The 19,473-nt window shown below is 45.4% G+C and overlaps 1 protein-coding gene across 1 annotated transcript; it reads left to right on the top strand.

The window, feature by feature from the left end:
* The first annotated feature begins 7,488 nt into the window (after nucleotides 1–7,488).
* Nucleotides 7,489–8,412, top strand: LOC115641938 (putative olfactory receptor 52P1). The gene has a single exon (XM_030545286.1). It carries the CDS (start codon nucleotides 7,489–7,491, stop codon nucleotides 8,410–8,412), a length of 924 nt encoding a protein of 307 aa, XP_030401146.1.
* The last annotated feature ends 11,061 nt before the right edge of the window (nucleotides 8,413–19,473 follow it).

Raw genomic sequence — 19,473 nt, 5'->3', positions numbered from 1 at the left:
GCACTGAAGGGGTTCTGGAAGCTGCTCCTGCCCATGCCAAGATATCATCCTATGGGGGTTTATAACTAAGCAGGGACAATCAAATGGGAGGGGCTATTGCTCTGTGTTTGAAACACGGATCTGCAGAGCCTTTCCATGTGCATGTTGCGTTTTCAGGGATTCAGTGCAGGGCTCGTCAGTTGGGAAGGGAGCAGAAGATGCTCAGATTCTATGACGATGGGCAGCGGCACGGAAGTGCTGATAGATAAATAAGTACGTCTAAGCCAGAGGTCTCAAAGTCCCAGCTCGCGGGCCATCTGCAGCCCAAGAACGTCCCCACTGTGGTCTACAGAGGAGAGATGCAGGCAGATGCTGCCAGCAACATCTGCTGTAGGCGCTGCTCCCTGCAGCTCCCATTGGCTGGAGGAGAGGGACTGAGATATCAGATTGCTGGGCAGATTCAGCCATGGAGGCAGCATCACTTTTTTCCACAGTTGTCATGGGTTTCACCCCCACTCTGAACCTTAGAGTATAGAGGTGGAGACCTGTATGTGAATCTCCTAAGCTTAATTATCAGCTTAGATCAACAGGCTGCCACCATCCAAATGTTTGAGTCATCTTCCCCCCCAAAACCTTCCCCTCTCTGGATAGCCTTGAGAGACTCCACTACCAATTCGCTGGTGAAAACTGCCTTGGATCTTAAAATAAGGAAGAAATACTCATTCCCCCTCCCTTTTCTGCCCCACCAATCCCTGTTGAGTCCAGATCCAATCCCTTTGGATCTAAAAAACAAGGAAAAAATCAATCAGGTTCTTAAAAAGAAGGCTTTTAATTAAAGAAAAGAAAGGTAAAAGAAAAAAAAACCTCTGGGAGACAGCATACAAGCTGATCTCACAAACAACAGATTTAAAACACAGAATGTTTCCCTGGGCAAAACCCTTAGTACACACAAGAATACGAAATTTGATAATTCCCCTAATGACAAGACAAGTTACAAAGAAAGTAAACATAAACCTGTTTATCCCTTTCTAAAACTTACTACTCTGATAAGAGGCTGGTTCCTTGATCTTTTTCACTCTGGCTGAAACTGAAACTGACTCTAAACAAAGGAAACTTCCCTCCTTCTGTTTGAAACATCTTGTTCCCCCATTGGTCCCTCTAGTCAGGTGTCAGCTAGGCTAGGTGAACTTCTTAACCCTTTACAGGTAAAAGAGGCATTAACCCTTAACTGTCTGTTTATGACAACGATGAATATAAACAAGCCAAAATACTGAACACAACTACTTGATGCACACCTTGCTGCAATCCTGAAGGTTTCAACTGCTCAATCCCTGAGGCCAAACATCAGCAAACTGACAGAATTGAAGTGTTACCAGGGTCTGGCAAACACTCAAAACTCTCTGGCAGCGAAGAATTGTATAAAGTTGTATGACAGTTTTACTATTTCTAAGAAATTTGAAATAAAAAATACAATATACACATTTTCTTTTCTGAACATCATCTTCAGTGACATTATTGGCCCATTGGGAGGATTTGAGGACAGCACTGGCCCTAAGGTAAATTGAGTTTGAGACCCTGGTCTAAGCCTTGGCTCTTCCTTTACTTTCTGGTGTTTCCGTAGTAATGGGTGATTCAATCAAGTCTGCAAGACTGAATTTGCCCTGACAATCTGAGCCTCTGTTATTGGAGAGAAGTATCAGAAGGGCAGAAGTGTTAGTCTGGATCTGTAAAAGCAGCAAAGAATCCTGTGGCACCTTATAGACTAACAGACGTTTTGGAGCATGAGCTTTCATGGGTGCATGCATCTGATGAAGTGCGTATTCACCCATGAAAGCTCATGCCCCAAAACGTCTGTTAGTCTATAAGGTGCCACAGGATTCTTTGCTGTTATCGGAGAATCATTTCTTTACTCCCGGGGGAGGCTCTCCAGCTGAAGTTCTGCAGGGTTTATTTTCAGCTCTTAAGAACATAAGAATATAAGATTTTGGTGAGTTACCAGCTTCTGAACTAAAGTTAGAACTAAGGGCTCAAGAAGAGTTCAAGGGTCCAAATAAAAAACCAGCTGGGCAGGAATTCACTAGGACGGAGACTTGAACTATTTAGTGTTGTCAGAAACACCAAGGGATTGACCTGGTAAAACTGGAATTATAAATGTACTGGAAAAGATTTAGACAGATATTTGTTGTTAAGTTCTTTGTGTTTTACTGTGTCCTCTTATCTGTCTCAGTAGCTTCCTTTTTGTGGTTTATGTGGATTTTCCTCTGGTTCATTCAAGTTTTCCAATTCAGCAATTTAACGGCACTGTTAAGAAATGAGGCCAAAGCCTCTGCAGTGGGTATTTGTGTTACCAGAGGGATCAAGAAAAGGCCACACACTGGCCAGATTCTGCTCTCACATTCTGCCTTCACTGGGTCACTCCAGATTGACACTGGCATCCCTGAGAGAAATATCAGGGCCCATGTGTTTTGAAATCCTTATTTTTCATACGCTATCTCAGAGCACCACCTAAACTGGGGGTTTCCTTCCGACTCTTTCAGTGCCATACAGAACAACGCTCTCTGTAGCAGGACATGAAGCTGTGATTTTCACAGCTCAGAGCCAAAATGTAAACACTAAGGGTGAAATCTTGGTCCTTGGAGTTCAGTGGCAAAACTCCCAACACAGCCAGGAGTTCACCCTAAATCCACATGTAGGGACTTAAATAAATGGCCTGATTTACACCGACCATGAGCCTCCAGTGACTTCAACTGGAGTCAGCCTGTGGCCTCTACAGATGGGTGAGCTTATTCGGACCAAAGAAGAACTGACAGGAGAGTTGCTGAAATCTCAGACTCACAGGCTTAGGGTTGAAAACAATCAGGATAACAGTTTTTTTGTGGGAGGAGAGAGGTCTGCACTCTCTGTAGTCCTGCATCTCTGCTTCTGGAGAGGGTGAGAAGCAGAAAAAGGCAGTTAAAATAAAAGCATGTTTTTGGCTTAGCGGAACTCAGGAGTTCCAGGAACGCATTGTGTGTGTGGATGTGCAGGAGCGGGGGAAGGGGACGTGCAGTATCCAAATCACAGTAGCTTAGATTCCTGAAACTGGGAAAAATTGGGAACGCACATTCTGTCTAATGCACAGACCAAAGAGGCATTATGAGGGTGGGGATGTCTCAGACTGTAGTGGAATGTGGACAACGCTGTAGCAGATTGTCTCTGACACTCTCTGCAATCCAAACCGTCCCTCCTTCTGTGAGCAGCCCAACTACAGCCTCAGGAAGGGGTGTCTGCATTTCTAATGCGCTGCAATATGTTAAAGCTCTGTGTTTTTTTGAGGAAGAGTTACTCAAGTTGGCTCCTTTTAGTCTCCGCATCCTCTCTCCCTCCCACCAGGTCTGTCCCTCTCTGCACAGACTGAGCTGCTGCTGGGCTTCCCTTCAGCCCCAGAAAGGCAGTTCAGGCTGATCTCCCCCTTTTCCCCAGTGCAGGCAGACACTGAGTTTAATCCAGTCTGTGGAGCTATTTCTATGAGCTCTTACTGTGGAATCTGCCTCCTGGTTTGCATCCTGAGTGAGGGGTATCACTGTGTGAGAGGGCTGGAATTTGTGGGTGCAGAAATGCGGTACAAAGAGATAGGCGGCACTGGTGGTTGTGGGGGCAGGCAGGGGGTACATGGACAGGTGGGCCGTGCTGCAGGTTTTGAGGCAGGCAGAGGGGTGTACACAGAGAAGCAGCAGCGCTGGGGTTGTGATGCAAGTAGGAGTGTTCTCAGACAGGCAGGCAGCACTGGTGGTAGTGAGGGCAGGGAATGGGGTGAACACAGACAGGCAGGCAGCCTGTGATTCATGATCAAAGGCCACTGCTGGGGCCTTTACTGACCCTGAGTGCATGTGGGCTGGTCTCAAGGTCTCTTTCCCCTGGCTAGCCACAGAACTGCAGCCTGGGTGTCACAACTTTCACTCAGTTTGTTTCCAGTTGTGATTGTTGAATGTTTTTTATGCAACTTCAGGCATTTCAATGGAAAGAACTATCGATCTTAACTCCCAGCATATTCTGACCCCCTATCTGCACTCTCCTTCCCCATCCCAGGCTTCCTCGATTCCAACAGCACACTGGTTGCTGTGCTTAGATGTTGGGCTGTGCCTGCATGTTCTCCCTGTGTCCTGTCCCAGCTCTGCACAGACAGCTGGCACGGCAGACCTCAAGCGAACCATCCAATGACCACAAGATCTGCTAAGGTACGAAGGCAGCCAGCCAGCTTTATTGTCAACAAAGCATGGTACTAGTATGCCACATACTCTACCAGACCACTAATACATGTGTGCCCGTCAGAATGGACCAGCTCAGTGCCTGGTGGGACTTTACGTTCCCCCCAGGCTAGACAAAGCCACTCCCTCTGAGAGACATCTTTGTACCCCGACACAACCAAGTTACGTACTGCCCCTCTGACATAGATAAGTACTGTCCCCTGACATGGCTAGTTATGTATTGTCATCCTGACCTTATCTTTTAGGAGTGGCCAATGCCTCTTGCTAACAGATTATCTTTGCTTTCTATCAATGAAGCTTTGACTACTACTTTAGCCCAGGCCTCAGGCCTCATACCAGGCCTCTGATACAAGGATTTATGTTTCTGGCTCTCTTCCTACTACATTCCTCCACTATTTGTTTATCCATCATGTTGGAAGAGAATAATGCATGGAGTGAAGATGGCCCACTGTGCTAAACACTGTTATGTGGCCACAGTACTTTCCCATCCATACAGTTGTGCCCCATCTGTTCCTTAGTCTGTACATTCCTTCATACAACTGATGGACAGATTTTATTTACCAATGGAAAATATGGATATGGATATGGATATGGTGTATAGATGTGTATGTTACATATGGATATGTGTGCGTACACAGGACAGCACTTTATATCCAAGCATAACAATCCTTTTCCAGTCTGAGTGGCATAGTTTGGTGCTTGTGGTACTGCAGATAGCAACACAGTCCCATAAGGGCACTTACAATTACCACCTGGATTATTATTAGTACTAGGCTGAGTGTTTTGAAATACTTGAAGAGACATAGTTATAGTGTATCTCACAGTGCTGTGTGTAGAAGTGTAAGCAGAGTCAGGATAAGCTCTACACTGACATCTGGTGGAAAGAAGTTCAGAGAGTGTATTTGCATAGGTACGCCCACCCTATCCCAGACTCCCAAGCTGTGGGATTGCTTGGTGACAAATTGCTCACCCTCAGTTGGGTGGTACTGGCTAGACATGGGACATGGGTTCCAAAACCCAGAGAATTGAGAGAGGTTGGGGACAGGTATCTGTGCCTGGTGATGCAGTCTCCTTGGATATTTCCATTACATGCACCTGAGGAAGTGGGTATTCACCCACAAAAGCTCATGCTCCAAAACGTCTGTTAGTCTATAAGGTGCCACAGGATTCTTTGCTGCTCTTGTGGAGCTAGAAGCACCAGTTGCACCCCCTCCTCTCTCCACTGTGGAATGTCAGAGATGATTTTTTTATTCCCTCAAAAATTTAAATACAGGTTACTAAGCTGAAATCACTTTGGGCTAATGGTGCACTAGCACTGGGGCTCCCCTACTATGAGCTGGAATCACTAAGAGCTGAAAATCACTAAAAGCTAAAATCACTGAGCTGAGAGCACTGAGTACGGTGCTAACTAGTGGGGAGCCCAAAGCTATACTGTGGAACAGAGCTGCTGGCAGAGTGGAGCAGTTTGTGGGGACGGCTGGAGCGGATCACGGGACAGCTGGTGGCAGCGGAGTGGCTGACAGAGTGGAGTAGCTGTGGGACAGGTGGAGCGGCCCACAGAGCGAGCGGAGCCGAGCAGTTTGCAGAGAGAACCGGAGCAGCTCATGGAGCAGAGCAGCTGGTGGAGCGGAGCAGTTTCTGAGGACGGCTGGAGGGGCAGAGTGGAGCGGCTGGTAAAGCGGAGCAGTTCGTGGAGAAGGCGGAAGCAGAACCCACGGAGAGGCAGGGCAGTTGGCCCAGGACCACGTAAGGTGCCCCTTTCTATCCAGGCTGGGGGGAGGGACCTCTACAGATAAACTCTCGAACTCTGGGGTGGCATTGACCAGAGACTTTTGGGTTGTTGGACTTTGGGGTGATTGGACTTAAAACCCTAAGTGGAAAAAGGACAGTGCCAAAAGTACTTGGAGGTGGGTTTTTGTTTATGGTTTGTGTTATAACCCTGTTTGTGGTGTTTCTCCAATGGGATGCCGCATTAATTCCTTCCTTTATTAAAAAGATTTTGCTACACTCAGACTCCGTGCTTGCGAGAGGGGAAGTATTGCCTCCTAGAGGCGCCCAGGGGGGTGTGGTATGTGAGTGTCCCAGGTCACTGGGTGGGGGCTCGAGCCGGTTATGCATTGTGTTACTGAAACGGAACCCCTGGATACTGAACCCGGCCCTTGTTGCTGCCAACTCAGAGGGGCAGAAGGGTTACAGAAGTAAAAGAGAAATGTGGAGTAGTGACACTACAAATGAGGCCTATATATATATATATATATATATATATATATATATATATATATATATATATGTCTTGCAACTAGTTACTACACAGTACTGTCCATTCGTGTTGTAGGTTACCCTCATTGCTGGTTGTTACCCTCTGGTAAACTGTACTGGGCAGGAAACAGGAACAGCTGGCTTCTCTGTTCCATGGGTTGCATTGCTCTGTAAGCTACCCATAGCTGACATAGATCCAGTTGTCTCTTATGGATGCTGTCTATCAGGGATGGTCTAGACAGTATTTGGTCCTGCCATCAGGGCAGGGGACTGGACTCGATGACCTCTCGAGGTCCCTTCCAGTCCTAGAGTCTATGAGTCTATGAGTCTTCCAGATAACCTACTGAACGGACAGTTACCAATTTAATAAATTCGTCACCTTAACTGTGCATACATGGTAGGCTCTCTTCCTACTATAGTCGCCCGTGTCTTCTCCATGCTGTCCATTCATCCCTGGCTCCCACAACCTCGGAGCTGCTCCACGCTCCCCACAGCTCTTCTTCTGCACAGGGTGAGATGCCTCCGTCATACCTGCTCCCTTGACCAGTGACTGTGTCTCACTGGTGAGAAATCTCACACAGAGAAAGGTAAATGCTCTTTTTACACCCATGCACAGTTTGTGTGGCTTCGGGGACTGTTACACAGGAACAACGATCAAGCTGAGAAGATTGCACATTATATAATGAGAGCAGGCAATCTTAGAACATGTGAAGCCCTAGATAAATACAGCTGCCATTTGCAGGAGCCACTGGCAGCTTCCTGGAACAGTGGGCCATGGAAACACAGATGTTAAACCCAGGACACAGATGTTAAACCAGTGGGTCCAGTTTTTAGACAGGGGGGCCATGGGGCCCCCGCCCCAAGCACCGGCTCTGCACTCCCATTGGCCAGGAATATTTACTGTACTACTTGTTAGAACATGTGTAATACCCATCACCTGTGCTTCTCTCCCTTCACAGACACCTGGAGAATTTCTAAGCCCAATCAACGGACTGACCACCTCATGGCATCATTCAACCTCACCCCCTCTGACCCTTCAATGTTCATCCTAATGGGCATCCCTGGCCTGGAAGCTGCCCATGTCCTGATTTTCATCCCTTTCTCTATGTTCTACCTTACTGGCCTGTTGGGAAATTTCATGGTTCTGTTTGTTGTAGGCAAAGAGGAGACTCTGCACACACCGATGTATCTGCTGATCTGTATGCTGGAGCTCACAGACATTGGCACATCTACCTCCATTGTGCCTAAAGCACTGTTTATATTTTGGTTCAATTTGAAAGGTATTACAGTGGGTGGCTGCCTCACGCAGATGCTCTTTTATCACGCTGTTAGTGTTATGTACTCAGCCGTCCTTGTGACAATGGCCTTCGACCGCTATGTTGCCATATGTAACCCTCTGAGATACACCACCATCCTCACTAACAAAAGAATAGCTAAGCTAGGGCTCCTGGGTTTGATAAGAGCTGTTCTCTTTGTTCTGCCTGCATCCCTGCTCCTCAGCAAGCAGCCATTCTGTGCAAACCACATTATCCCCCATATGTACTGTGACCACATGGCTGTGGCAAAGATGTCGTGTGGGGACATCACAGTCAACAGGACGTACAACTTGGTGATAGTGTTTGTAGTCATTGGGTTAGACCTGACACTCATTGCCCTGTCCAATGGTCTGATCATCAGGGCTGTCCTCAGAATCTCTTCCAGGAAAGCGCATCAGAAAGCCCTCAACACCTGCACAGCCCACATCTGTGTGATGCTGACGTCTTATACTCCCTCCCTCTTCTCTAACCTGACATATGAGTTTGGTCATGGCATTGCTTCCCATGTTCACATCATCTTGGCCAATGTCTATTTCCTCATCCCCCCCATGCTCAACCCTATCATTTATGGGGTCAAAACCAAAGAGCTTCGTGACAAAGTGGTTAAATAAATCTGCAGAATGTGATCACCAGGGGCCATTGATTTTAATCCTATCTGACAAGAGGGGGAAAGGATATCTCCTTATTATTCAAGGATGCTCTGTCCCAGTTTGGCTGAGCTCAGCATTTTGGAAGTTCACAGTCTGAGAAGCTTCTCACACTTAGCATCTTATCACTCCATCATTGAGCACTGCTCTCTTCATTGCTGAGTTCCCTCTACCTGAACATCACCTGAACTCTTTCAATGTCATGCATCAGCCTCTAACCCTATACACCCTCTCACTCACACTTTCCATGACTTCCAGACCACAAGAAGATACTGCAGCTTTCTGAAGCAAGGTGGCTTTCCATTAGTCCCTGTGTGAGAAATGGAAGCTACACTTGCTGATAGCCAAGACAAATAAAATCTGCTGAACAAAATTTACCTGATTTTTGTATGTCCAATACTTCAGGAAGCCTGGATGACAAAGCAAGTGTTTCAGTTTTAAAGTGCTAATACACAAAACCTGCTGCAGGAATTGAGGACATTTTACTAAAGCTTATTGGTGAGAGATGTGAAACTGCATTTTTGAGAACGGGTCTGCTGTGTTAAACTATAACATCACCTTTGTGTCAAATTACTTACCACTTTGCACAGTCGATTTTGAAGTCGCTTTTAGGTGCAGTTTTCAAAACACACACTACCAATTCCTGTTGTCAAAGAGGTCAAGAGTAAGTGTTGATATTTCATCTTGGAGTTTGTGAAACAGATGAAACAGGGATTGCCACCAAACATCCAGGTGATTGAATTGCTTGCAATACTAAAACCTTCATGACCTAGATTACGCAATCTCTCATTTTTGCCATTGTTTTGTGGAGACTTTGAACAGTTGGAGCAGCAGTGGAGAGTTTTGCTTATGGTTAACTGGCCTCATACTCAGGACAATCAAACTGAGCATGTTTGAGTTGAATTACTCGAACACACGAATGCCGTGGAAGATAAAGACTTTAGTGAACTTTGCTTATTTGCTCTTTTGTTTCTGTCACTACCTGTTAGCAATGCTGCAGATGAAAGACTGTTTTCTCAAATGGACTTGATAAAAACAAAACTGTGCAACAAGATGCAAGAGGAACTATTAGAAAACATTCTTCGTGTTAGGGTGTATATTGTTGACCTGAATGTATGGGCTAGTTTAGTTACAGCTTGACAATGATCTGATCAGAAGATGTGTAGGTTCTTGTCCCAGTTCAGGCTACAGGGTTAGAAAACTCAGAGTTCAACAAGGTGAGCAGACCCTCATGGTGTGTGTGGGAAGGAGACTTATGCTGAGGACATTACCAGAATTTTAAGTTCTTTATTAAAATGAATGATCAAAGGGGAGAGCATGGCTGAAGGGCAACCAGTCTGTAGTGTGAAGCATGTACGTTTGTAAGGGCACTGAAAGTGTTAAGATCAGCTTAGGCTGCATTTTGCTTTTCATTTGACCAAATCTGACTTGTTATGTTTTGATTAATAATCACTTAAAATCTATCTTTGTAGTTAATAAATTTGTCTATTTATTCTACTTGACACAGTGTGTTTGGTTTGAAGCATGTCATAGACACCCCTTGGGATAACAAGCCTGGTACATATCAATTTCTTTTTTAAATTGATGAACTTATATAAGCTTGCAGCATCCAGGAATAACTGGACACTGCAAAATGGAGGTTCCTAGGGTTGTGTCTGGGATCGGAGATATTGGCTAGTGTCATTCTGTTGCACAATCCAAGGAGCAGCTTACATGGCAGAGACTGTACGTGAACAGCCCAGAAGCGGGGGTTCTCACAGCAGAGCAGGTTAAGGCTGGCTTCCAAAGATTGGATTGACCTAGCAGAGCACCGGTCTGGATTACACCAGAGGGGAACGTCACAGAAACAGTGGACCAGCCTTGTCTCTGGAATGCCCAATGAATTTGAAGGGTCAAGTTTCCCAAATTAGTAGGGATTAGGTTTGAGTGTAAGCTGTATTGCAAAGCTGATCTGATAGCTTGATAGGAGACAGAAAGACTGACCCTCCTGCATAGCTGTTTGCCCTCTTGTAGGTCCTGGCACTGCAATAATCAGGGTACAATCTTCCATGCCCAAATCTTATTTCTTCCACCAGATAAATCTTTGGGTACACTTACTCTATAGGCTAACATATTATGACATATATTCATAATATTAATATTGATTATCTCATCCCCCAAACTGTTACCTTTGGTCTAACTTATTACTCTTATGACTTCCATATTCTATGGTGTACCCTGCAGTTACCGATTTGTTCCAGATCTTTTGTAAACATATTCAATTCTTTGCTCGGTTACCCGTTCAGTTCCCCAAAGTCAAAAGGGGTAACTTGCAGGCCATTTATCTGTACCAAAGGTTGTAAACTCACATACTAACTTGCTCTAGCTAATATACAGGATACAGGTCTGTAGGTTCCTTGCATTACAGCCGACTATGATAAATAGCTATTATGAATAACGTATACTGGGACTCAACATCAACAAAAAGCTGAGAAAATAATATAATCAATCAAACCAATAAAGAAAACACATTCTCCAATATGTCAAGCTAGCAAACTAGCCTTATGGGCTACAAATCCCCCTTTGATGGATTGCATAAACCCTCCATTACATAGATGAAGGGGTGGATAGCGGATGTGTGCAGACATGCCATGAGTGCAGGGGATTGGACAAGATGACCGCTTGAGGTCCCTCTCAGTCCTATGATTCTATATTCATAATGATATTCTACCTCCTGATATATCTGTAGCATAGGCATTACGGGTACATATCCACCTAACAACGAGAGGGAAGAGCATCTTCATGGGCAGGCTTACTAACTAGTGAGGAGGTCTTTAAACTAGGTTCACCGGGGATAGTGACCTAAGCCCAGAGATGAGTAGGGGAGTAGGATACCAGGAGGAAACACAAGGAGGAGGGTAGAAGATGGGAAGCCTCTTGATTCATACTGGGAAAGTAGGGCAATCGGCTAGTTTTCTTAGGTGCATGTACATAAACACAAGAAGCCTGGGAAACAAGCAGGAAGAATTGGAAGTCCTGGCACAATCATGGAACTATGATGTGTTTGGAATAACAGAAACTTGGGGCAGTTCACATGACTGTCATGGATGGGTATAAGCTGTTCAGGAAGGAAAGGTGGAGGAGGAAAGGTGAAGGAGTTGCATTGTATGTAAGACAGTGGTATGACTGCTCAGAGCTCTAGTTTGAAACTGGAGAAAAGCCTGTTGAGAGTCTTTGGGTTAAGTTTAGAGGCGAGAGCAACAAGAATGATGTTGTGGTGGGCGTGTGCTATATGAAAAAATCTTCCAAAATGAATTGAATCTGCCAAACACAAGCAGTGTTCTGGCACGGTTTCAAACTGTCAAAAGAGGGAATGCCTGAAAGGGACAGTGTGATTTCTTATGTGGATGATGTGCTGGTCTGCATACAGATCCAGGAGGAAAATTTAAAGGTGTTGGACAGAGTGCTGCAAAAGAGTCAGGGAACAGGGTTTCAAGTAATCCCAAAGAAGGCCCAACAGTGCTCCCAGCAGGTACACTATCTTGGGGTAACCCGAGAACAAGAATGGCGCTCCCCTGACAAACAGAGGGTTGAGCTGATCCCCAGATCCCAGCCCCCACTGACGTAAGCACTCTGAGATCCTTCCTGGGCCTGATTAACTTTTCCTGAGATTTTATGGAAGGGTTTGTGGAAAAAGCAGCCCTGCTGCATGAATTGTTAAAGAAAGGGGCAGAATGGAACTGAGGCCCACGGCAGCAGGAAGCCATGGCCCAGCTGAAACAAGCCTTGGCCCAAGTCCCAGTCCTATCATATCCTCGGGTAGGAAAACCATTTGTATTACAACTGGTAACTACAGAGAAGGGATTGGGAGCTGCGCTAAGCCAGAACCACTGGACAGGTCTCCGACCTGTAGCTTATGCCCCAAGACCTTGAGTGAGACAGAGAAGGGATTCACCCCATGTGAGGAGAAGGTCCTGGCACTCGTTTGAACACTACAGCATTGGGAATACCTGCTAACCTTGTTCCTTGTGTTACTAAAAACAACCCACTCCCCAGGGAAGTATGTACTCACTGATAAAATCAACAGTGGCCAGGTATCTAGCCCTCGAGTGGCAAAATGGACCCTGGCTTTGTTAAACAAAAATGTAGATATGGAAAAAAAACACAGCACTATCCCCAATACCTTACAGCCTCCTGAGAGAAGGGGGAGACCACGAATGCCCGTTACTTGAGCTACTGCCTGAGGATGGACCCTGGCTTTGTTAAACAAAAATGTAAATATGGAAAAAAAAAACAGCGCTATCCCCAATACCCTACGGCCTCCTGATAGAGGGGGGAAAGCACGAATGCCTATTACCTGACCCACTGCCTGAAGTGCAATCACTCTTTGAGGGAGCAGCCGTGCTGAGTGAGATGCTAGGAGGAGCAGACATTGTTTGGTTTCCGGATGGCTCTTGTTTCTATGAAAATGGCCATCCACATGTGGGCTTCGCTACTGTACAAGTGCCCACGGGCGATGTGCTGAGGGGACAGTGTACACCATATTCTGCCCAAGCAGCCGAAATTTTGGCTATAGCAGTAGCCCTTGAGAATACCTCCACCACCCAGGAGTCAGCCATTTTCACAGACTCAGACTGGGTCCTTCGATCCCTGGTGGAATGGGTTCCAGAATGGAAAAAGAGAGGGATGAGGTCTGCAGACGGGAAACCCATAGCCCATGCTGACAAACTGACATACGTGTGGGTGTTGGCGGAGGCCCGGGATACCGTGATACACTTGGGAAAAGTCAGAGCACACCAGAAGGTGACTGAGAAGTCAAAATGGAATAATTGGGCAGATGAGGAAGCAAGGAGGGGGGCTAGAGAAGGAAAATTGTGACAGCCAAGAAATGTGGGAGGTATAGCTCCTTTAGCAGCAGACAGAAAAAAGAGACTCAGTTCAAATAGATTTAATAACCATCCAAAGCCAAGATCCCAGCCTGGCAGAATTAGTGACAAAGGGAAAGCACTGGGACTGGAAAGTGTGGCAGAATGAATCAAAATTAATTCTACAACTAAGGAAGGGGAACCAGAAGCAGTCTGGGTGGTTCCTGCAGCCTTAAGAACAGAACTGATTTCCCTAGCTCACGATGGGGGACACTTAGAAGTAGAGAAAACCTTAATCCGATTGCAGGCTGCTGGCTGGTAGCCACACATGAGCAGCAATGTTGAGCAGTTTGTAAATAACTGTCTGCTATGTACAGCCAATAATGCGATCCCCAAATAATCAAAGGACCTCTGAGACATCAGAGAATAGAGGGGCCATGGGCCGGACTGCAAATTGATTTGACTGGGCCCCTACCCAAGACACCAAGGTGTAATCAGTATTGTCTGGTGATTGTTGACCCCTTTGCTAAATGGACTGAGGCCATCTCTACTCAAAATAACACAGCTCAAACCACAGCTCAGGTACTCACTGAACTATAACCAGATGGGGCACCCTGAGGGAAACTGATTTAGATCAAGGGCCCCACTTTGTTGGGGAAACCACAAAAGGAATCTGCCAAGTGTTTGGAATTAAACAAAGGCTCCATATAGCTGGACACCTCCAAAGTTCAGGCCAAGTGGAGCGAACTAACCGTACTCTCAAAGCAGCTCTCAGAAAAGCAGTAAACCAGCAAAGGAAGGATTGGGACCACAGGCTGCCGTTCATCCTGGAGGCTATCAGGGGGTCCGTGGCATCGCATGGAGTAACTCCAATCAAGGCGATGACTGGGAGAGATGTGTGTCTCCCAGAACAGTGGTGGGTGGATGGACCACCTGACAACCTACAACCCTGCATCTTCATGGACCAATGGATGCAGCAGCTGTTATCAGCTGTTGCTGACACCCATCAGCATACAGAAAATGGACAAAAGAATGGGTCCAGTCCTAAATCCTCAAGAATGGCAGGTAGGAGACACGGTTATGTATCGACAAGTAAAAGAAAAAGCACATAATCTCAGTCTCATTTGGGCAGGACCTGTTAGAATCTGTAACAAGGCCAGTCCCACTGTCTATCAGCTGGAAATTCGATCAGGAAAGAAAGACATAAGGAAGTGGTTTCACTCCTCACAGCTAAAACGATGGAAGGGAAACCATCCCAGTCAGTCTTAGATGAGAGGGCTGCCTATTTTTGGTTCCTGGAGGAGGAGAGCGTAAATACTCATGGGAAATGGAAATCCGAAGTACAAACAGGTAGTGACCTGACAACTAATTCCTCGGAGTCAGAAGAGGAGGAGTTAAGTTCAGAGTTGGAGGTAATAGAGGAAGCTCAAATGGTCCCAGATTAAAATGTAAATGTAACCCAAGTAATTGCTGAAATTAAAACAGCAGAAAGTGAAATAAATGCAATAAATGACCCTAGTTGTCATGGGCAAATGCTCGGCCCTCGCATCAGTCCCAGATAATCCCAGTTTGGAAGAAACATGATTCAGACATCAGTGAGTCTGAATAAATGTGAGCTCTGAAATGCTTTACCACTCCCTCCCTCTTGGAGGCAGGGTGGGGGGAATAGTTTACTTTTGTTTTGTGCTGCAGAGTCTTCTGTCAGCAGATGTTCAACAGCCCTGCCTGTGATGTGGTCCTGGCTGTGTATGTTGCTATCTGGATTCTTGTATTTGGGGGTCTACTCTTCTGGTGGTGGCGCAACGAAACACATCGCGATTGAGACGTGGGAGAACCATGCATGGAAGACACTGGAGTGTAAAGTAAACAATAGCCTTGACATTGCTCCAAGTCCCACATATGTCTCAGAAAAAAAATCTCCACTTCCTAGGATCTACAGATGGGTACAACCCCACTTCCCACTTCCCACTCCAGGCACTTCAACCTGCTTTCCACTCCAGACATGGCTTCTCATGCAGGTGTCCTCTGTCCCGGGAGAATGGGGAGCCCTGAGCACCCCTGCTCCCATTGGAGGAGTTACGTGGGGGAGTGTCTGCCTGCTTGAGCTGCAGCTTGTATCTACATGCTCCAGCGCTTCATGTCTCTTTCCTGACTAGCTGGTTAACTGCCTCTGAAAGCCCAGATGGCTCTGGGTCGGCAGGTCACATCACGTGGCAGGTATCAAACTGGGCCCCTTCAGTAGGTCACCCTGGGCCATTGCCCGGAGTGCCAAAATCAAAGGCCGACCCTGAGTTTGACTCCAAGTCTCATTGGGATCACACGGGACATGAGCTAGGGAGTCCCGACTCCGAGTGCTCTCTACGTACCAGCCGCTTCCCTGACCAGCTAATCACTGCATGACGTTCAAACCACATACAATGTACTAAACAGCAATGGTAATAAAAATAAGGAACAAATGGGAAAAATTCAAGGAAAGAAGGAACCCACTCTATGGGCCTGGGAAACACCACAAAGAGCCATCTTTGGGGTGTAAGGAAAGTTTGCAGTCTGTTCCTTACATGTCCCAGGCCTCCTGTCCAAGCCCTGGCTGTGCTGCGGTAATACCATGGGTCAGAAACTCAGGCTCCAAGTGGCAGGACCCTTCTCCCCTCCAATCAGATTCACGTCCCCTCTTCTGAGTCCAGCCTTCAAAGCCCTCTGCTCTAGCAACATCTCCCTGTGCTGGATCCTCTGCCCATGGCCCCACCTTGCTCTCCCCAGCTACTCATCATGTTCAGCTGCCATGTTACTTGTGGCACAGCTGGCCTCCAGTATCCTGGTTCAGGCCCCACAGCTCCCCTCTGTAGCTCAGCCCTGGCTCCACATTGGCGCAGCTGGTCTGTGACAGTGCAGCTCCCAGTTCTGGTCTGCTCTAGCTGCAGCTCCCCAGCTCTGCCTCAGCACTGCTGCTCTGCCTCCGACCCAGTTCTGCTTTCGGGACTTCTTCCCTGACTCCTCTGGTTCTGGGGTTGCCAGATTTCTACTGCATTAGTAGCCCAAAGTCACTTAAACACTAACCCCAAGGTAGCCCAATCTATTGAAACAAAGGGTTGTTATTAACACATTGGTCTGTATATCAAGTAATAAATGAAAGCTTTTGTTAGATACCTAGTAGAGTTGATTTAAAAAAAAAATTCCCCACAGGAGTTCATCCACATTAGCAACAAAGTGAGATAAAAATCAAATTCACTTGAGGGTTGCAACCATTTCCTTCACTGGATCCTTGGAGCGCCAGGTCACATATCTGAATTTCTGAGGTTTTTTTACTCCAAAGCAGTTCACGTCAATTGGAAACCAAGTAATTTCCCCTGTTCCCACCTTTGAAAACACTATTGTTATTTTATCTGATCACTTTAATCAGGACTTGATTGTCCAAAGCACTCCAATATTTACAATTAAAACAATTATTAACTCGAAAGGAAACACACCCCATTCAAATTATGAATGACATGGATGAGACTAAACAGGCTATTGTCCAATTATTAGATGGGGAGATCAAGCAGTAAATGCCTCCCAGGGAAGAAGTTGGATTAAAGGGATGAATTATTGTCCAAGGTATTGCAATAGGAATTATTTTAGGATATATACAATTCAAGATTAAAAAATGAAAAGAAAGAGAGGAATTGCTCATACAGGCAACAGCTATTGATGCTGTTGAATATGTAACCATAATATCAGGAGGTAGAACATCATTTTGACATCTTGCCTCCACCCCAAGAGGTGGAAATTAATGTGGAACATAGAATCATAGGACTGGAATGGACCTGAGGAGGTCATCATGCCCAGTCCCCTGCACTCATGGCATTTCTCCACACATCCGCTATCCACGCCCACCATCTATGTGATGGGGTTTTTATGCAATCACCCCATCAAAGTGGGGACCTGTAGCCCATAAGGCCAGTTTGCTAGCTTGCTATATTGCAGAATGGGTTTTCTTTATTTGTTTGATTGATTATATTATTTTCTTAGTTTTTTGTTTATGTTGAGTTCCAGTATATGTTATTCATAATAGTTATTCATCATACTTGGCTGTAATGCAAGGAACCTACAGGCCTGTATCCTGCATGATTAGCTAGAGCAAGTTAGTATGTGAATTTATAACATTTGGTATAGATAAATGGCCTAACAGTTACCCCTTTTGACTTTTGGGGAATTGAATGGGGAACCAAACAGAAAAATTGAATATATTTACAGACCGGTAACAGCAGGGTACACCACAGAATATGGAAATCATAAAAGTCATAAGTTAGACCAAAGGTTTTGGGGATCACATCATTGATATTAGCATTATGAATATATATCATATGTTAGCCTATAGCGTAAGTGTACCCAAAGATTCGTCTGGTTGAAGAAATATGATTTGGGCATGGTAGATTGTGCTCTGATTAATGCAGTGCCAGGACCCTATAAAAGGCTAAAAAAACATGCAGGAAGGTCACTCTTTCTGTCTCTTATCAAGCTATCAGCTCAGCTTTCTGTATAGCTTAGCTACTTAACATTCAAACCTAAGCCCCATCAGCTTGGGAAACCTGGACTATCGAATTCATCAGACACTCCAGAGGTGAGGTTGGTCCTCTGTCTCCCACAACCAGGTCTTCAGGGAAGAATGTGAGTCTGCTAGTTTAAGTAGTCTTTTAGACTAGGAATGTTACCACCGGGGGTCATGGAACTGTATTACTTCTTTGTGACTCTGTGTTTTATATCTTTGATTATTTTTCATTCATTGTAATAACGATTTTAATATTCTGGTATTGTCCTCAGTATAAGTCTCCTTGGCACACACAACCGGAGGGTCTGTTCACGTCATTGAACTCTCTGAGTTCTCTAAGCCTGTTGCCTGAACTGGGACAAGAACCTAAATATTTTCTTATCAGATCATTGGTGAGCTGTAATTAGACTAGCCCATACGTTCAAGTCAGCAATATACACCCTAACACGAAGAATGTTTTCTAAAAGTTCCTCTTCCATCTTGTTGCACAGTTTTGTTTTTATCAAGTCCATTTGAGAAAACAGTCTTTCAAGTGCAGCATTGCTAAAAGGTAGTGACGGAAACAAACGAGCAAATAAGCAAAGTACACTAAAGTCTTTGTCTTCAGCGGCATTCGTGTGTTTGGGTAATTCAACTCAAACATGCTCAATTTGATTGTTCTGAGTATGAGGCCAGTTAACCATAAGCAAAACTCTGCACTGCTGCTCCAACTGTCCAAGGTCTCCACAAAACAATGGCAAAAATGAGATATTGCGTAATCTAGGTCATGAAGGTTTTTGTATTGCAAGCAATTCAATCACCTGGATGTTTGGTGGCAATCCCTGTTTCACAAACTCCAAGAAGAAATCTCGACACCTTTTTTCTAATATATATATTGTGATATACCTATCTCATAGAACAGGAAGGGATGCCGAAGGGTCATCGAGTCCAGCCCCCTGCCTTCACTAGCAGAACCACCTACTCTTGACCTCTTTGACAACAGAAATGGGTAGTGTGTGTTTTGAAAACTACACCTAAAATTGACTTCAAAATCGACTGCACAAAGCAGCATGCAATTTGGCACAAAGATAATGTTGTAGTTTAACACAGCAGTCCCATTATCAATAATGCACGGTTTCACAACTCTTGACAGTCAAATGTCCTCAATTCCTACAGTAGCTTTTGTGTATTAGCACTTTCAAACTGAAACACATGTTTTATCATCCAGGCTTCTTGAAATATTGGATGTACAACAATCAGGTAATTTTTTTGCACCAGAGCACTGCACATATGGTAAAGAAGTTCAGCATTTGTAGTTTGTTTATTTGTCTTGGCTATCAGAAAGTGTAGCTTCCATTTATTACACAGGAACTAATGGAAAGCCATCTTGCTTTAGAAAGCTGCAGTATCTTCTTGTGGTCTGGAAGTCATGCAAAGTGTGAATGAGAGGGTATTTAGGGATGGGGGCTGATTGGTGATGTTGAAAAAGGTCAGGTGATGGTCAGAGAGGGGGAACTCAGCAACAGGGAGAGCAGTGCTTGGTGACGAAGTGATAAGACTGTGAACTTCCACAATTCTGAGCTCAGCCAAACTGGGACAGAGAACACTCGATTAATGAGGAGATATCCTTTCACCCTCTTGTCAGACAGGATTAAAGTCCATGGCCCTTGGTGA

This window comes from Gopherus evgoodei, unplaced genomic scaffold (assembly GCF_007399415.2).
Source record: "Gopherus evgoodei ecotype Sinaloan lineage unplaced genomic scaffold, rGopEvg1_v1.p scaffold_36_arrow_ctg1, whole genome shotgun sequence".
Taxonomy (NCBI): domain Eukaryota; kingdom Metazoa; phylum Chordata; order Testudines; family Testudinidae; genus Gopherus; species Gopherus evgoodei.
This window is presented reverse-complemented; position numbering and strand designations above follow the sequence as displayed.